Below are 20,816 nucleotides of genomic sequence, written 5' to 3' on the forward strand. Positions count from 1 at the left end.
AGCCAAACTGGTTGGTCACCATTCCCTCCAAACATTATTTTAATTTCCCTACCTCCATGATGCTCATGTCTTTCCTTATATATGGAAAACTTTCACATCCTCCATTTTTCTCTATTAAAATCCTCTCCTCCTTTTAGGGGTGAGCTCATATGCCCACTATTCCTTGATGTCTTCAATGATCCTCCTAAGGAGGTCTGATATTACTCTCCTCTGAACTCCCATTATATTTTGTACTTCTCTTATACATTTATTGTATTTTGTTTTTATCATAGTTATTTATGTATATGTCTCATCTCCTTGATTAAATTGAAATCTTCACTGGGGACAGGAATAATGTTTCATTTATCTTTGCTTCCTCGTCAAGGAGTCACAGAAAGTCTTACAGTAGGCCATGATAAATGTTCGTTGAATTGTTAAATAACAGAGAAGATAAATTCAGATTTATTAGACAGGCTTCAAAATAACTGAAACCATGAATTTATGTTCTGGTTCAATGGCCTGTGGTGTGATCAATCCAGGATTTTTGACCAACTCACTTATTGAGCATGCACTGCACCATTCAGTTGACTCAATGATGTATCAGTCTCATTCAAGAACAAAGAAAGTCCTAAATGCCAAATTAATCTTAGCCCAGTCCAGTTTATTTAATGTCTAGACAATACCTTAGAAATAACTTGGAAAATGGAATTGAGTAGAAGCATCTTGCAGAAGAGGAAAGAAGTGGAAAGTTTCACTTAGATATTTCCTATTCTGATTCAGAAATGGGATATGTAACTGATCACATTCTTGTCATTAATTGAGCACCATGTGGGTAACATAATTACTTATAAGTATGATCATTGTATCTAATTTCATCAATGTGGGTTGTGTAAGATTAATATTAAATTGTGCTTCTTTCACCTCCCAAAAAGCCTTTTTGTTCTAAAATTCAAACAGTTTGGTTTTAGGGCTATAGATCAAACTTTCTTCCCAGAAGCTCTTTTGGGTCCTCCCTTCTTTGGTCTAGATCTTTTGTGTTTGTTAAAGATAACAAGATTATGGGCAAGCCACTGAAGGAGTTAACATAACTAAGTACCATGCTGGGAGGAGAACATGTGGGTTAGGTAGCTATTGGAGTGAAGAGAAAGAGAGTTATCTTGGAATTCAAAAGATCCATTTCCTGGGAGGAAGTCTCTTGAGTTCCAATGAGAAACCTCTTAGGATATTCTGATGAGAGAGTATATGATGTCAGAAGGGGTTTATATTGGCTTCCCCAACAGGAAGTCATGCTTTCCCTCCTGGAAGTGTAGATCCTGCTGAGGTGAGTTCTACAGAATCTATTCTGGACTTGAAGGAGTTAGTTAAATTTTCTTGAGTGGAAGATCAATAAAAGATCAATAAATTGATGCTTTTAAAGTAAAAATGTAACCTCCAGATAATTTCAGTAGTTACAGGGTATTTCTACTAGTGGTACAGATTGCAGCCCATCCTGTGGGGTTCTTATCTACATGATAAACAAAGTGTATAGGAGGCCTTCCTTGTGTCAGCTTGTTTCACTTTGGTTTTTATATTCTTAGCATCTAGCCTAGTACCCATACTTGATTGGCACTTAGTAAATACTTGTATACTAATTGCCTGGAACCTCAAAAAGATAAGTGGAATATGTGACTTATAGAATAGATGAAAACAGGAAACTAAGACCATCATCCCCTTCCACATTAATTCATGAGGCATCAAGCCAGAATCAAAAATTATGTTTTTAGTAAACATCCTATTCAGCCTCTTATCCTTTTTGTGTGAAGGCATTATTAAGAGACAAGACAGGAAGCTGGGTTACACATAATGCAGGGAGCTTTGTGGTCATTTGATTTATAGTTCTCTTTGAGTTCTTTTTTTGATACTAGGGGCTTCATGGACTTGAAAAGGATCATCTCAAGGTCAGGCAGCATTGGCCCTGAATCACAGGAGTTTCTAGGGCAACCCATGAAGCACACTCTGTGCTTTAACACAGTTGTTGCTTTGAGGAAGCAGCAGTGGCCTAGAGGGTCTGTGGTTCCTTTCTATTTCATTCATTTACTACAGTGTACAAGCCACAGTGGCAGGCAATGGTTTCATGGAATAGGATGGAGAATTTGTATATCAATGGCAGTATCTGCTGGTAATTTGTTTCCCCCAAGCTTTCATTGTTCTCTGATCAAAATGGCCAGCCATAAGCTCTCCCTCCGTCATAGGTCATAGGCTTAGTTCATGCATACTTTACTCAGCATTTTAAATGCATTATTACTGTCCACTGTAGTTTTCTTGTGAGAAAACACTCCTTGTAACCGAATGAAGAACCCCATTTAATGATAGTGTCAAACTGAAGAGCTGGCATGGAGAGGCAACTTTGTGTAATGAATAATGTGCTGGATTTGGTGTCAAAAAGACCTGGGTTAAATCCCACATCCAATATTTACTTTGTAACTATGGGTAAATCAACTTTGCTGAGCCTCAAATTCCTCACCTGTAAAATAAGAACAATCTCTGATCTCTGGAATACCTACACACAAACACCCCCCCCCCACACACACACACACCATGGTTGTTATGAGACTTAAATGAGACAGCATGGTCAAAACACCATATTAATGCACCATTATTAGTAATCTCACCCAAGGATCATAGACTTGGAGCTTTAAGGGACCAAAAAGATCATCCAACCCACCTCTCATTTCACACATGAGAAACCAAAGCCCTCATCGGTTAATTGACTTGCCCGAAAAGAGTAAGTTATAGAGTGAGAATTTTAACAAATATCCTCTGACACCAAATCTAACATTCTACCAGATAAGATCTTTTCATTCTATAGGTGAGGATATTGAAGTTCAGAAATGGGGAACAGTTTATGCCCACAGTGAATTAGGGGTAAATCTGGTACCAAACCCCAGATCTCCTGACTTCTCAGCCAGGACTTTTTCTGCTCAATTGATTTGTCTCCTTTGGATAAAGATTAAAGATCATTCTCCTTTAACAAAACACCCACAGGGTTCATCATTATTGGATACTCATCTTCCAAACCTTCTGCTCAGCATGACCATTTTGTTCAAGCTAAACCATCCTGTCTGTGACTGCCACACACCAGGAGAGTCTGTCTTCTCTGGCTGTCACTTTCTGTGCAATGAAGTTGATAGTATGTTATGCATGGTTGTTTCACAGCATCTTGAAAACATCTCTGCTCCTTGCTTTGCCCTGCTTTGATATCTTGGCATAGTCCATTCTTCTCCTGTCATTGACCTTTCAAAGACAGAAAAATGACAGTCCTTTGTGTAAAGTCCATTGTACTCAATAGGGTAGAGTGGAAAGATCACTAGACTCTTAGATAAATATCATGGAGAGGCAGATAGGTGGCATAGGGGATAGAACTCAAGGTATAGAGTCAGTAAAATCCAAGTTCAAATCTGAACTCAGGCACTTTGTGGTGGTGTGATGCTGGAAAGTCACTTACCTTCCATTTTAGTTTCATTAACTGTTAAGTGGAGATGATAATAATAATAAACTCCCATGTTTTTGTTTTTTTTTGTGAGGATCAAACTAGTGTATTTGCAGAGCTATTAGCATGGTGATTAGAATATAATAGGTATTTAATAAGTGCTTATTTCATTCCATTCCAATTATAAAAACTTGGTTTGGATACTACCTCTGCCTGTCAATTCAGAAGATATTTATTAAGAACCTACTATGTGCTAGGTAGACACTGTTACAAGGGAATCACTTTAAAAGACTGATATATATTAATTTAAGGTCGCCAAGGAATCAGCTATGTAATTCCTAAATGAAAAACTCAAGTCAGCCGTCAGCCTTTTTTGGAGTTTAATTACAATAGGAGTAAGAAAGGAATTAGAGATAGAGAGAGAGAAAAGGGGAGAGAAGGAAATAGGGCTTAAATACCCCTTCTGTTTAGGCTGGGCCAAAAGGCCCAAGCCCTTAGATAGCTGGGGCAAAGAAAAGAGATCAGTCCCTATCACTCACGTGTCCAAAATGGAGAAACAGTCTCAGAGGCCCCCACCTTCAGCTTCCTTCAGAGCCAGCTTCTCAGAGCCCAGGAACCACACCGACCAAAACCTCCTTTCTCCCCTCCAGTCTCCAGACCCTCCTATCTTTAAGGAAACCATCCAAGTTGCCTCCCCTCAGGCCTCACATCTACCAATCACTCTTCATCAATTTCCCTGTCAATGGAGGCTCTCGCTTAACCCAGGACCGCCCAGAGGTTTCTGGCTTTTGCACATGTCTGTTGAAGGTCATATTTTTCAAATGATTAAATCTTTACTCCTTTGCTACAGCCCTTTCTAAATCCTGTTAACTTGAGTATGGTAGAGATTGGAATAATTAAATTTTGATCTAGGCTGCAGCCCTTACTCAATCCTATTAGGACTGAATAGGGTGGAGTATCTCCATTGTATCAATTCTAAAATCAATCAAGACTCAAAGAAATTCCTGTTCTATGCTTAAGCATAGGTCAAAGTCCTTTCCATTGTTCAGCAAAAGGTTTCTGTCCTAAAGTAATCTTAAGAAGGGAAGAGAAGGAACCTCCCATGCCAATGGGATTCCCATTCCAATAGACTATCAGTAAGAAATTTTCCAAGTATGAAATATCCCAATGGTGAAATTTCCAACATTTATAAGTCTAAGGAATTTTGAGGTTTACAACACCATACTTAGGTCCTAGGTACATATAGACAAAAATTAAATAGCTTGTACTCTCCCGAGCAATACAACAGTACACAGATCATTTAAAATAAGATAATCTTAAGAGATCCTTGATAAGAATCACTTCTTCTGTCTTGGCCTAAATTTTCTCACCTATAAAATGAGAGAGTTGGTTAGATGATCACTGCAGTTCCTTTCATCTCTACTTTATTTCATCTTCACAACACCCTTATATCCTTAGCTCCATTTTATTTACATGAGAATACTGAAGCACAACCAGGTAAATTTCCTGTGGTCACTTAGGGCCAGAGCATCCAAGTGTCTCCTGCTTCTGGAATATAGGACAATCTTATTACTATGCCGAGTTTGGGTTTGAGATGAGATGCATAGTTGTAAAATGCTGCCAATCTTTCAGGAGAAAAATTGAATTCATTTCCCTAGTTGGGCAGTCCTAAGTCAATTAGTGCACCATTTCACAATATATGGCTTTCAACTACACTTGGTGGACTTTATGGCAAGCTGTATATAATGCAAGCTGATATATAACTTCAGCCTTCTTCAGAATGATTTTCAACCCAGCATATTGTGCTAAGTTTGCAATATGCACCTTAATCCAATATATATCTTCTTGTGTCTGATTTTTGAGGCAAGAATCAAAATTCAGGATATGATGAATTAGCAGCTCTACAATCATAAAAAAAAAAGAGCCTATGAAAATGGACCACTGATGTGTTGAGAAGAAGCAAAAATCTAATGGGTATACAGCCTGAGCTAGAGTGATAATCATCAAAGTAGGTACATGCAAGAGACAACCACATGGGTAAAGATGCTTGTACTGAAATTCAACAAATGCTGAATTAAATATCCTTAGAATGGTTCAGGTTTTGGTTTTTAAAAGATCATGACAAAAATGAATAATATGGAAATAGGTTTTGAGTAATAATATACGTATAATCCATTGCAATTGCTTTTCACATCCAGGAGGAGGGAGGGAAGAGAGTTAAAAAAATTTTTTTTAAATATCCATAGAATTCCAAAGTTGGAAAGAACCACAAAAGAATATCATCTAATTCATAGTTGAAACAGAGTGAATTAGTGCAATAGAGTCTGATCATTTAAATGTCTGATATTCTAGAAGGTTGTGAACTGGATATCTAGCAAGTGATGTACCTAATCATGTTAATAAGAAAAAGGAATAGAAAGTGGTAAGTTGGGGAACTGCATGAATATCTGACCTGTTCCTATTGTTCCTATTCCTTTCTCTCACTCCTCTTTCCTCAGCATATAAGACAAGAGAAAGAACAGAATTATTTTGGGGGGTCCTGGAATGAATTGGAGAAATGGAACAGGATTGTGGAGATTGAATGGAAAAGAAGGAATCTGAGGTTTACAAACTTCCAAGGTAGTCCTGATCTCTTGGTTCATGCATTTTGACTGCCAGTAGCACAACAGACAAAATTGTGTGGTGGTAGGGACTAGAAGAGGGAAGGCTGTATTGCTTGTTTGTCTTTTGTCTCCTCCCAAGGCAGGCCTTCTTTCAGCACTCTGGACGGGGACAAAGCAAAGTCTGAGAACCATGTTGAGTGGGTTCTTTGAAAGAGACAGAGCTAAATTACATTCAGCTATGCTGCATTGCACCACTATTAAGCTCATGCAGGTGTGGCATGTAGTGGAGAGAATGGACCATATCACAAGTAGTTATAGATTGCTGCTAATGTGGGCCCTTTTCAGTTTTATTTGTCTTTAGAAGGCAACCATACCCAGGTTTGAATTTCTAAACCTCCATGAGATTAAGAGAGAGCATGGCTACACTGCTAAAATAGCTGGGAAACTTTCCTGACAGGAATGTGTTGCTATGTATTTTCTCCAGATCTCCAGCCTGTAGAAATGTAACTAGAAGAGAGCCTTTTGGGGATCTATTTCTTCCCTTCCTCCTGTGTTGCATATATGCTTACTTCCCTTTGCCCAGAGGTGAGTCATTTATAGTATTAGGTGAGTCTCAGCCTAACCTAAGGCTGCATTTCTTATATGACATATGTCTGACACTTCATCCAATTGAACATTTGGAGGGGATTCTTGACATATGCCAAAAAATTCTTGTTTCTCCCTTCCTGAGGCATATTGCCCATTCTAATACTGCTGTCTCATTTTCTTACTGATCTTATCATCTAATTGAAATAATCCATACTACGGTATGAATGAGGAGGACATTTGCATTTTCATATAGAAAACTGCTAATCCTCAAAAGTTCCTAATCAGTAAAATATGAAGCATAGGAAAGGTACTTCTTGAGCCCAGTCATAACTAAGGTGGCATAACTGGTGCTGTATTAGGTACCTGTGGGGGGTGTTGTTTCTTCCTCTGAGAAGAAGGTATTGCTTCATCACTACTATAGGCCAGAGATGACTATCCCCACCCTTTCTGAACCTTCTTCCTATAGCCCCACAGGGGTTGAAAGTAAAAGAAGTCCCCAGGATAGGGCAAAGAATCAGAATATCTGGGAAAGGTTGAGAAATGAAAGGAGTAAGCTAGCTTCTCTCCTGGTGATATTTCAGGTACAATGATTGTCTTTCCTGAGGCTTACCTTTCTTTCTTCTATCTTTGAAATCCATTTCCTCTGTTAATATCTCCTTATAGCCTCCATCACTATCCAGCTCAGCCCTAAACTTCCCCAGTTTCTGGCCTCCCCTTCTCTCTTTCTGATGAGTCCTCCAAAGCCATCTCTATTTTTAATGAACTCCCTTTCGTCTCAGGTCCTTTGCTCTCACATTTCTTCCATGTTCTGGTGCTCACTGAAGCACTTTTTTCCTGAAGTCATTTCTCTCAGAGCCTTTTCCATGTTTGGTTGTTCTCTCACACTCCATTTGGCTCATCCCCAGCTTCTACTATATACCTTGCCTTTCCTTCCATCATTCAACAACCATCTTTATTTATTTGAAATTAATATATCCTGTTCATATACTTGTTTCTGTTATCTGCAGATTTGTGGATCTTCCTTACTCCCAACCCTACCTTTATCACTGTTCAACTGAATTTGTCCCAGGTTTCCAGATTTCCTAACTATGGATATGTTTTGAATACATTTTCCCACCCAGTGTATCTTTGGTCTCCTTTAACCATTCACCTCATTCAAAAAAGCTCTTGAATCTAGCTTCTCAGAGAAAAAAGTGCAGGGACTCTACATTATCATTGTACATCCTCTTCCCTCCTTTACTTTTATAAGCAAAACCTTTGTATTCAGGAATAACAAAAAGACATTGATTTGGGGAGAAACTAGGGGTTGGCCCAACAGGAATTGTCAGGGCCTTTTGAATTCAGCATCAAGAAGGGGAAGAAGAGAGAGTAACCATTGGTTCTGGAAAGAATGAATGCAAGAGACAAAGAAAAGCTATAGAAAAGTATTGGAATGGAAATTAAACAGGATAAAGGAGGGTGGGGGTTGCACCAAGAAATGGAAAGTGTCCACAACCTTGTATTTTTCTACCCCAAAGGTGAAGCCTGCCTGGGTGTGATAAATACAAATACATTAGGAGTCAGAAAGAACCAATGTGATTAAAATCCTCCGGCAACAGAGAAAGCAAGTGAGAATAAGGAGCCAAGGACACAAAATCAGGTCCAGGCGAGGATAGAAGAGATTAAGGAAAGAGAAAAGAATGAGTGGGAAAAAAAGGATAAAAAGCAACATTTTTTTTAAATGAAAAGATAGAAAAACTTTAGCTAAATAATTTCTTTTGAATCTATATTTAGCCCTTAGAAAAGGAAATGATGGGTCTTCTAGAGAATGGGAAAGGAAAGCAACTGACAAAAAGAGAGAATGAAAAGAATCACCAATGAATTCTTTGCCTTGGTGTTTATAACAGCCTGAGGCAGATACTCTCTACAAACAGAAATTTCAAGAGAGAAAAGTGTAGAAATCATGAAGCATGAGTCACTTAGGTGATAAAGTAAATAGGTGTGTTAGAAAACTTGAGGACAGATGGAATTTATTTGTCATTTCTCCTTTTGCACTAGGATTCACACATCCAAAGCACTGAGAGGAGAGTTTTGCCATGCCTCTTTCCTATGCTACCTTTCAGAACCAAGAACAGCCTTGTATGGTAGGCAGAGTAGTTTTTCCTGTCAGATAGAATCAAGAGGGAGATAACAGCAGAAGACCTACCCATGTGAGTAGTAAGTACACAGATGTGAGAAACATATAGCTCAATAGTTTGTGTTATAAGGGCTTTCATTGTTGCTTCAAAGAGAAGACTGAAAAGTTATCTAAGATTTTCTGGCACTGGTAACTAGCCAAATGGTTCTGAAAGAACCAGAAGACTATAGCATCACAGCCTGGCAGCAATGTAATTCATAGGAGACATATTGAGTCAAAGTCAATAATTCAAGATAACTTCCACGTTCATGATGGCATCTGATTCATATTGTCATGGGCATGGAAGGATAGCCTTTTGGGGTTCGGGAAGGATGCCTTTTGCAAGCATGCAATGACTCCAAAACTTAGCTTAAAAACAAAAAAAGAGATTTATTAATTTAGAAAGTAATGTTGGCTAGGAGGATAGCAAGGTAGAACAGCAAGGTAGGGAGCAGTTCCCTGGGAGGATAGCATGAAAGGAAAGGCTGTTCCCCCATGGGGACAGCATGGATGGAGAGTCTGTCCCCCAGACAACATCAGTTCTGGGGTTTATATACTCTTTAGATGCTATGTCCTGGTGTGGAGGTGACTTGGAGAGTGTTAGTCCCTCAGGCATTTGGTGGGGTGAGATAGTCATCTGACTGGTACAGTGTCCATGCCAATATTCCATCATCATCTTTTTTTGTTGGGTTTATGTGATTCTTATGGGTCTCTTTTTTATGGTATTCAGTACTAGGGAGTGAATTTTGTTTGCCTATTATCCAGGAGAGAAAAAAATTCTGGGGAGAGAGGTCATTGGTTTTGTGGAACTATTGCAAGAACTCTCTGTAAACGCAACCTGCATTGGGTAGATAAGTGTTTCTGAAACCCAAAATTCCCTACTGTAGACAAGTCTATTTTCCATAAACTCAACATAGTGGCTCTCAGCAGTAGGGACAGAGAGGTAAGGGGAAAGAGGGATATAGGATAAGAAGAGAAGAATGGAGAGAGAAGGGACAGAAGAAAATAGAGGGGGGTGTTATGTTGTCAACTAGAAAAATGCAGAACTATTAAGTAGTCAAAATCAAGGGAAAAGGGGTTAGCGCTACTAAGTTGCAACAACAGATCTGCTCCGCACAGAGTCTGGACACCCAGGTCACTGAACCCGGGGAGTGCCACCACTCAGGATGGACTCCAAGGAACAAAAGAATTTGGGGAGCCTATATATATATATATCACTCTAGATGCCCTGGGGGCTTGGAGTGAGAGGGACAGTTGACTGACTTTACAATAGTAAGAAAGGAAAATGAGGAGTTCCAGACAGGAATGACAGTGAGGGGCTGATGCCCCACAATGGACACTAAAGGGAAAGACCCAGCCCAGGACTAGGTCAGCTTGGCAATGGACCTTAGCCTCCGGGGAGAAACTATAGGGACAATAGGGATTAGCTGCTCCCACCCAAACTACCTGGATGTCCATTGTTTGGAGAAGTGGGACCTTGCCTCAGGGGGAAACCTCTCCAGTGACAAGGTCAAAACCTGGGGTTTATGCCCTTAAACTAAGTAAACTGGGGATTTCTATATTTCCATGTTGACAATGTTTATATGTTTTTAGGTTTTACTAATAGTTTTGTGAACCAGTAAGATCTCATCCTAGGCTCTGCTGGATAATATAAACCCTACACTATCTCTGGGGAGTGTCTTCTCACAAGCATTCCTCCATCCAGTGGCGTCTGAAATTCCAGGGCACTTTTTAGTGGTGATTTAGAAAATTTGCTACCAGGAGACTCAAATCCTATAGTACAGGAATAGACTAGAGGTACAAATATCTGAGAGTCCTCTGTAAGATGATAATTGAACACATGGGAGGAGATAAGTTTACCAAGCCAACAGATATAGAGAAAGAAGATAAGAGGGGCTTCTGCAGTTTTGAGCAGCACCAACAGTAGCCAGGAAGTAGCCAAATTTGGTCTCTAAAGTCATTGCCCTTCAAGGAACACCCACTGTCTCAAATCCAATCCATCACTCTAGAGTCACATGATATTTAAGTTGTTCTGTAGATTAAGAATAGATGATGGATCATTCTCTAGGAGATTTTATCTCCAAATGTAGATTTCCTTGTAGGAGACAAATTGGTTATGGCATCCAAGAATTTAAGAGAAAAGAAAGCAAGACAAGGTCTGGAGTCTCTACTAAACTCTGGCCCATCCCCTTTGGGTGAAGTCATGGTAAAAGAAACCATAATTAGTAGCAGTAAACATTAAAAAAAAAACACTTTCTTCGGGATATAAAGACATAGAGTGTGATAACAGTAATTCTCAAATATGGCTACATATCAAAAGCAATGGGAAGGACTTTTAGTATGAAGACAGAACACATTCTCTAGACTACCCCTTGGAGCTTGGGGTAGAAAAGGAGGAGAATGGACATGAAGGAGGAGGAGGATTCATAGGGTTAACAAGTGTAGAGATGGTTATAATCCTGTTGATGATATTGTATGGACCTTTACCTTTCACTAGGTATCCAGCAATCTCCACAGAATTACCTGCCTTCTTTTCAATTCACTCTTGCATGATGAGAGCATTAACATTTCTAATACTTCTAGGAAATGATTTCTCAGCTACACAATTCATTGTAATGAACCAAATCTCTTTTCTCTGAGAAATAATATCTTTTATCTTCCTTATTGCCTAGAGGATAGAAAGAGGGAACTGATCAAATATCTTGTCCAAATGATATTCCCTCCAAAGTTCCCCTCTCATCTGCGTTTCCTTCTTTAGGGATGTTTGGCATTGCTGATTTCATTATGTAAACTTTTATATGCAGCAAAGTTAGTGGTTGAGTAGAGAATGGAAGTGCTCTATGGAAAAGAGAAATCACAGTGATTTATGGCTTACAAAACATTTTCCTTACATGACCCTTGAAGTGTAAACTTTCTTATTCCATAGACTTTGGATTTCAAAAGCCACCTATTCTAACCTCCTGTTTGAACAGAAATCCCTTCTACAGCATGCCAAATAGATGCTCATCCAATTTCTCTTTGAAAATTTCTGGCGACCAGGAAATCTGCTAGCTCCTGAGGCAGTCCACTTCACTTTGGGGCAGTAAATGTTATGAAAAGATTCCCTTGCCCATCTCTTGAAAGGGAAGCAATGGACTCAGGGTGCAGAATGAGACATATATTCTCAGAGATGACCAGTGTGGGAATTTGTTTTGTTTGATTATACATATGTATATAGTCACAAGAGTTTCTTGTTCTCTTTTATTTTCTATATGGAGTGGAGGGAGAAAATAAATTCTTTGTTAAGTAAAAAAATAAAATTAGTTTGAAAGAAAAAATAGGTGTTCCTTACACAGAGCCTAATGGTCTATAGATGAATTCAATTAAACTATATAACCTTTTGTTATTCCCTTTGTAAGGCACTGGGAAAACAAAGATAAAAACTTTTTTCTTAACTTCAAAGAGCTCACATTCTGCTGGGGGAGAGGAGACAGCACTTATACACAAATAAATACAAGACAAGTTATAGTATTAATGGGGACAAAAGAGAAATACAGACAGAAAATAATCTTGAAAAATGTAAGCAGGGAGGATGTAGAAATTTCAACTGAGGGAATCAATCAAAGAAGGCTCCAGGGAGGAGGTAGTCCAAGCTAAGCTTAGAATAGGGAGGAATAGCAATAACCTTCTAATTGCCTGCCCTGAATCCTGCCTATTTCCTTTTCATACAGTGGACAGGCTGGTATTTATAAAGCATGGTTAGATCATGCCCTGGCTCAAAAAAACTTCAACAACTCTTTATTTTCTCTAGTATAAAATATAAACTTTCCTTTTTGGCATTAAAAGCCCCTTATACTCCAACCTATCTTTTTCTATTGATTACACCCCATTCCTCCTTACAGATTCAGTTTTCCATTGAAGCTAACATACTTGCTGTTCCATATAGACAGCATTCTGGCTCCCTTCCATTCCTTTTTATGGACTTCTATGCTATATGCCTTGAATACACTTTCCCTCCTCTCTTCTCTCTGGGAACCCCTATGTCTCTTCAAGGTCAGCTCATTAATGCCTTTTGCATAAATCCTTTACCAGTTCCCCCAGTAATTAGTACAATTTCTTTCAATTTATTTTGTATATGTAATTTGTAATTACTTATCTGTGTTGATCTTGTTTTTCTCCAGTAGAATGCAGACTCCTTGGGGGAAGGGACTGTTTTGTTTTAATTTATATCTCCAGCACCTAGCTGCAGTGCCTATCACATAATAGATTCTTACCAAATTTTTTAAAAATTACATTGACATGAACTGTTGAAGAAAAAGGATTTTTGGGCAGGCAGAGATGAGGAAAGAGTAAATTCTAAGCATGGCAGATACATTGTTACATGAAGCTAGGAGAGAATACCTTGTGCTCAAGGATGAGATTGTTAGTAGTCTATGGTGCTTGAAACAATGTATAAAGGGAAGTAATGAAAAGTAAATCAGAATCTAGTTGCCGAGGTACCTGAAATGCCAGCTGGAAGAGTTTCTATTTTATCCTTTAGGCAATAGGGAGTCAGTGAAAGTTCTTGAGCAAGGATGAGGCATGGTTAGGCCTGTACACGAAGAAGACAATTTTGACAACTTGGTGAAAGTTGGACTATAGAGCAGAGAGAGGCCAGAGTCAGGAAAACCCATAAGAGGTTATTGCTGTAACTGTGAAAAGTGATGAAAATCTGAATCAGGTTGGTTACAATATTTAGTGGAGAGAAAGAGACAACTATGAGAAATGCTGTATAGGCAAATTTGACTAGACTTGGTCACTGGTCTGATATGTAACTTCCATCCAATTCATAATGGAGGCATTCACTATTTTATACTTCAGGAAACTGAGGCTCAGAACAGTCACAAAGATATTCAGTGTCAGCAATGGGACTAACGGTTCTATCCCTTAACTCCAAGTCTTTTTACTAACTCAATCTAAGGACTTGTTTCATCCTTCCCAGAAAACTGACTACTTTATGCTTGTTTGTAAATTGATGATCTTTTCAAAGCCCTTATCTCTACCATGGATTTGATGACAGTGGAAGAGAGATAGCTCCCATTTCTTTAGCTCTTAGTTTTCAAAGTGTTTTCCTCAATGCAATTCATGAACTTGGCATTTCCCATCCTGATCCCACTTTCCTCCTGTTCCAGCCTACATTGCATGTGCCTCTATCTGTTTCTTGTTCCTCAGATCCCATAAATCTTCTGAGTGGCTGCCTGGAATAAACAAAGCTCACTGGTTCTCATGCTTTTTCCTTTTCTTCTGGCAACTTCAGCTTCTGTGAGTTAATTTGTAGAAGAGCTTAGTTATCTGAATTTTTCTGGGCCAAGAGTGATAGTCTTAGACTTGGAGTTCTTGGGAGGGACCATGAAGAGAAATCCCTAGTGAGTCAAAACCTTCTGCCAATACCTCACTCCTCATTTGTCTTTCGGGGAATCAAATTTACAAATTCATTTACAAATAACATACATCAACTGCCTACTGGAAATGTGGGCAATGTAAAGCCATGCAATTCAGTCATAAGCCCCTGGGTTTGATTTCTGGCTGTGACTCTTCCTAGCCTTAAAACCCTGGGAAAGTCTCTTAAACTCCAGAATCTCAATTCCTTCATTTGTGAAATGACACTAACACTTGCACTACTTATTGCACAGGACTGTTGGTGAGGAAAGAATTTTGACAACCTTAAAAGCACAGTAGAAATGTGATCTACTATGATTATTAGAGAATAGACTTATCATAGGAAGGGGACCTGTTCACCAGGAGCTCAGCCATTTGTACCCAGGGGAGCCAAGTGATTTATATGCCTCAGTGATAATCTTTTCAAACACATTCCCCTTTTGCTTTTCCAACTATGACTTGTAACTCTCCCTTTTCCAAGAGATGTGGTTTGTTAATAACCCTTCAGGCCTATCCTTCTCTTGCAGCTTCATAGTTGGCTTTGTAGGATCATAAGCTGGAAAGAACCTTTGACTTCACCCAGTCCAACTTAGTTTTTTATAGAAGGGAAATTGAAGTTGGTCCCCAGTTGAAATGTTTGCCCAAAGTCAAAGAAGTCATAGATAGCAAAGGCAGAATCCCAACCCCCTGGTATGCTGGCAATAAACCAGACCTTTCTTGGGCTTTGCCATCATGATTCTACTAAAAGATGTTCTTATTCATCCATTCACTCAGCAGGCATTTATTAAATGCCTACTGGGTACAACATACTATATGCAAATCTCCCAGTGCAATGTACTCAAGTTTATGCAGACTGTTTTCCTATTCCCTAAATGTTAGAGAGCTTTTTGCTTCCACATGATTCTCTCTAACTTCCCTTCTTGTCTTGAATATCAAATGAGGGACACCAAATTAGTTTCTTTTCAAGCTTGCAGAATGTAGATAGCGTGTAATGAGCATTCTGGCGCTCTTTGTAAATTGCCTGGTATAAACTCCTCCATGTTGTCGACTTCCCTATCTTTCTCCATGTGTATGTGTGTAAACATAATTTTTCATCCACCTAATTATATAAAGTTAGAAAAATAAGGGACAGGAACAATATGAGCGTCTCCCATAAGTAATAAATAAACTATGAAGATATTGCTACCCTTCCCTTTATAAAATCCTAGAGTGGGGATTTCAAATTGGATTCTGTCCTTTAATGAAAGCTCACAGTCTCTCCTTGGGTTTACTATTGGAGGAATTTGCACTCAATGTGTTATAAGGTCAGTAGGGGGATTGTGAAGTTCTTATCCTCACCTAATAGCTGATAATCTAGCTGTCACAGTTTCTCACCAGCAATCTGTTTTCTCACATCTAACCTATGTTAGAAGTGCATGCATGGGACCTGTGTTCCCATCCCACATGTCCAAATTGCTCTGCCTGGCATCATCTCCAAACAATACAAAATTGAAAGCACGCTGGGAATCTCAGTTTACCACATCTAACTATGTTCCCTAGAACAGTGGTTTTATAAGCGTGTCCCTTGAATTAGATGCAACCTACATTTGCAATTAATTATGTGTATATTTCCAGGTTTCCTCAATCACCCTCAGCTTATCCCTTAGCAAAGACAGTTACTCTGTTATGAGCAAAATGAATTTGAGAACCACCATCCTAGTCCCTAAACATTTTTCAACAAGTAACACCTCATCTGGGCAAACACTCCTGTGGCATCCACACCCCTCATTCATTCCCAGTTGCTCTCACTGAAAAACCCTCACTAGGAAGGGTAGAGAGGCAAATACACTCCACTTCCGATCAAATACCAAAATATAATCAGGACTTGACCTAGTCTCCAAATGAATCAGATAGTCACTCCAAGAACAGAGTTGCAACATTTTCATATTATAAAAACATCTATCTGGAAGAGGTGTTTGATTTATTTGTAATAGGGAACTTCATGGACCCCCATCAAAAGTTACCACCCTTCTCTAATTTAACAGAAGTTGCTCAAGGCACAGAAAGAGATTCAGGGATTTGCCTGATGTCACACAGCTAGCAAGAATCAAAGTTAGAATCCAAACCCCAAACTTTATACATATATATTTATGTATAAAGCCCAAGTCTTTCATATACAAATGCACATATACATATGTATGTAAAATACACATATATTGAGGTTTGTTTTTTTTTAAACACAAATCTGATGTCACTAGTATAGGGAGCTCCTGGTCATGATTTTCCTCTATAGCACCTTTTCTGCAGCTTTAGATAGTCTAAGACTGGGGCTGCCTGGAATTTGAGGGGCTAAATAAATTGTACAGAGCCATAGTCAGTATGTGGCAACAGCAGAACTCAAACACAGATCTTCCTGATTCTGAAAACAGCTTTCTAGCCACCATATTACACTACCTCTCATTATCATATTACAAAAAGTAAGTAATACAGGATTTTACCATGGAAAGGATTATGGATTATCAGGTCCATTGGGACCATACTTTGAGAAGCATGGCCTTAAAATAAAAATGTTGTAGCAGGGAGGAACTTCATGTAGAATGAATTTGGAATTTAACCAGCCCTCCTCAACCTCTGCTTTTGGTTTGTAATTATAACTATATAGTCCATTAGAATGAACCCTAAGGGATTATCCAACTATTTTTTAGTGGATGAAATTTTTCCACCATTAAGTATTATTGGAAAGAAATGGGCTTTTAATTATTTTTGTACTAAGATTTTGGTTGAAATTGCCAGTTTTGACATGAAGTTTTTGGTCACTGGTAGATTTGTTTTTATTTTGACTTTGTTCCTGATTATTTTGGTATTAATAATAAGAACTAAAAATATTTTAAAAAAAATTCTTTAAGATTCATTCAGGAAATATAGAATAATTGGATAAAATACAGAAAATAATGCCATTTTTTAAAAATGGGCTTGAAAGAGGCAGTGTGCTGTCTATAGTGGATAGAGAGCTAGGCTGGAAATTAGAAAGACCTAGATTCAAATCCTGTTCTGACACATACCATATATGTGATCGTGGGAAAATGCTTAACTTCTCTGAGCCTTAGTTTTCTCATCTGTTAGGGGTTGATTGAATAGCCTCAAAGATCCCTTCCTGTTCTAAATCTCTGATCCCATCAAAATGAAACCTAAGCATAATATATGAGAGCAGTTTAGTCTGACTTTCTTTAGTCTCCTCTTTCACAGGGCCTTTTATAGAGGCATCAAAATTGAGGGTTCTAAAGAGGCAGCTGGGTGGTTCAGTGGATTGAGAGTCAGGCCTGGAGTCAAAAGGACCTAGGTTCAAATCTGGTCTCAGACACTTCCTAGCTGGGTGACTCTGGGCATGTCACTTAACTCCAATTGCCCTTACCACTCTTCTGTCTTGGAACCAATACTTAGTATTGCTTCTAAGACAAAAGGCAAGGGTTTAAAAAAAAAGAGTGTCCTGAAAAGTCATGGCTAATGAATTTTAACATTTAGGCCCAAGCCCATGAAAGGCCACTGTATCACTAGCCATAGGAGAGCAAAGATCTTCCCACACTGGTCATGGTCCCTTAGATCCAATATCTGGTTTTCCTTCCTCTCTCACTCTAATTCCAGAAGGTCCATTTTTCTAAAACTCCCCTCACTTTTCTCCCTCTCTTTTCAGATGACCACTCAAGAGTCAGACTGCTTATGCTGGATGGAGACCCACACTCAGACTACATTAACGCCAACTACATCGATGTAAGTGTCCTTCGTCATGGAGATGGTCTGGTGAGAGAGAGATTTTGTAGCCTGAGATTCATTAACTTTTGGCCATGATCAGATCATTGCTCTGGAATAGCCCACTTCTTCCTGCCCAAAGCATGCAGTTCCTTTCTCCCTTCTGCCTCCTTTCCCTCAGCCCAACTCCTGGGATGGTTGAGTTTGAAATCTTGGGGTTTTTTCTCTCATACTCTGGAATCCTTCATACTCTTACGTTTCTATTAGAAATTTCTGAAGTTTAAATAGCCTAGGATATCCCCATTCACTGACTAAACGCTACAGTTACTGAAGAGACATGCTACTTGTAATAAGTCTTAATTTTTTCATCTAAAAAATGGGGATAATAATCCCTACTCAGGGTTTTGTAAGGGTAAGATGAGTCAGCTAGCATTGAACAGCACTCTGCAAGTGAGGACAAAGTAGAAGGGCTTTTGCTTAAGCAGAAGAAGGAATTTTTGGTTTGGGGCAGTTGAGATTAGAGCATCCAGTCAGTCAGTTATGATCCAAGAAGGATCCCCAAGAAAAGTAGCAAAGTACAAATGCCCTTGCTTGGGTCAGAGAAAAAAGACCCCAGGGGAAGTTCTGGCTTGAACCAAAGAAACTTGATTTAGGCATACCTAGTCATTTTTTCTTTTTCATTTCTCCCTGCTCAGTCTGAGATTCATTCTGCATGTTAGACTGATGATTAATTAATTATAAATATTATTATTTATAATAACAATGATTAATAATAATGATGTCTTGAATTTTTATAATACAATAAATGCAATACCAAAAACATTTGTTAAATCCCTCTCATGTACCAGGGATGATTCAAAGTTTAATTTAGACATGCTCTTGCCCTGCTATAGCTCCCAGTCTAGTATGGGAAGGAGACATAAACCCAAATAAAAACTCAGATGCACTACAATTTACATATACAATGGCATATGATATGGACATTCAAAAGGTACAAATGATTTGGTGTATGGTATATGAATGGGAATGTTGTTATAACTAGGTGAGGTTGGAGAAGGCTTCCTGGAGGAGATGGGCTTTAAAAAATTGGTAGGTGACCAATAGGCAAAGAGGAAACCAAAGAATATTCTAGGTATGTGGAATAATATGAAGAACACAAACTTGGGGAAGGAGAGACTGGAGGGATTATTCAGAATGGATTTTAGATTGTATAGAGGGGGATAATGAAATAGGCCTGCAAGGGGTAGGAAGAACCAGATTGTGGAGGCCTTTAATGGCCAGGGAGAGTTTATATGCTATCCTAGAGGTAATAAGGGAACATCAAAGACTTTTTTAGCAAAGGAATGGCATTATCAGATGTTGTTGTTGTTCAGTCATTTTCCAGTTATGTCCAACTTCTATAACCCCATTTGGGGCTTTCTTAGCAAAAATACTAGAATGGTTTGTCGTTTTCTTCTCCAGTTCATTTTATAGATGAGGAAACAGAGGGAAGCAGGGTTAAGTGACTTGCCCTGGGTCACACGGTATCTGAGGCCACATTTGAACTCAGATCTTCCTGACTGTAAGTCTGGTCCTCTGTCCACTGTGCCAACTAGCTGCTACATATTATCAGTTAAGTGTTTAAAAAATAATTCATTGCCCAGTATTATGAAAAAATAGATTGTTTCACATAGAGCTTTAGAGTTTCAAGGCCCTTTCAAATACATTCTTGTTTTGTTGTCTCAGAAGCTCTAGGTAAGGATTATTTTCCTAAATTTTCAAATAATAATAATAAAAAAACCTACGGCTTACAGAAGGGAAATGATTGTTCCAAGTTCATATATCAAGTAAGCGGGAGACTGCTAATTCAAATCCAGGTCTTTGGAGCCATACCATTCCTATGTGGAGAGGCAGCATTTCCCCAAACAGCCGACCGGCTGTCCATGATATAATCGGTGCATCCAAGAATGGGTCATTAATTCACTACAAAAGGAAGGAAATAATAAAGCTTCATTAAAATGAATCTATTTGGATAATTGGAATGGACATTACGAGGCATGCCTGTGTCTCAAGAGTCTGTGGTTGCCGGCTGAAGCGTCTGTTCATTGGCTTTATTTCTATGTCTCTGAAAGCACTGGCTACTTGAATCCGTTATAAATGACTAGCTTAAAAATAAATATTGTATCTGGGTCCCAAATAAGTAACAGATGCATGAGTGTAGAGTGAGATAAATGTATTTTGGATACAAACCTATTTCATATTCCCCATAGTCATATGGGGGAAGGCCTATTACTGGTTTTCAGAGTATTTGTGTACTGTGTAGGAGGGATTTAAATGAATTAAAAGTTCTTCTCTGGCTAGAAGTTTTCTTATACAAAGTTAATAATCTATCTTCCATTATTAGAAAAAAATATGTTTTTGTTGACAAGACAGGTGGGAGGGGTGGGAAGAGAAGAAAGCTAAAATACTCTTGTGGGACTGAAAATTGGACCAACCAATCTGGAAAGCAACTTGGAATCATGGTCCCAAAATAAAAGTACCCAAAATGGTCCCTACTCTTTGAGGTAGAGGTCCCTCTGCTAAATCTATCCTCCAGAGTCAAAGAGAGAGAATGAAATATCCTAAGTTTTCTAAAATGATCATAGCAATGTTTTTTTATTTTTATTTTATTTTATTTTGGTAATAAGAATCAAATTATGGTGTATGAATGTAATAGAATCTTATTGCACCTGAAAATATGGCAAATAGGAAGAATTTAGATGAACATAGGAACACTTGAATGAACTGATGCAGTGCAGAGTAAATAGAACTTAGAAAACAAAAAACACAGTGACTACAGCAATGTAAATGGAAAGAATAATGGAATAAAACTAAATGTTGCATAATTATAATGACCAAGCTTGTCCTCAAATAAGAATAG

The 20,816-nt window shown here is 38.6% G+C and overlaps 1 protein-coding gene across 14 annotated transcripts in view; it reads left to right on the top strand.

The window, feature by feature from the left end:
* Window positions 1–20,816, top strand: part of PTPRT (protein tyrosine phosphatase receptor type T) — a 1,347,533-nt gene that overhangs the window by 1,266,773 nt on the left and 59,944 nt on the right. For all 14 annotated transcript variants that reach the window (XM_007474314.3, XM_007474316.3, XM_007474317.3 and 11 more), the window contains one exon: window positions 17,862–17,938. In XM_007474314.3, coding sequence (XP_007474376.2) covers window positions 17,862–17,938 — 77 coding nt within the window. The remainder of the gene's footprint in view (window positions 1–17,861; window positions 17,939–20,816) is intronic.

Source organism: Monodelphis domestica, chromosome 1, assembly GCF_027887165.1.
Source record: "Monodelphis domestica isolate mMonDom1 chromosome 1, mMonDom1.pri, whole genome shotgun sequence".
Lineage (NCBI taxonomy): Eukaryota > Metazoa > Chordata > Mammalia > Didelphimorphia > Didelphidae > Monodelphis > Monodelphis domestica.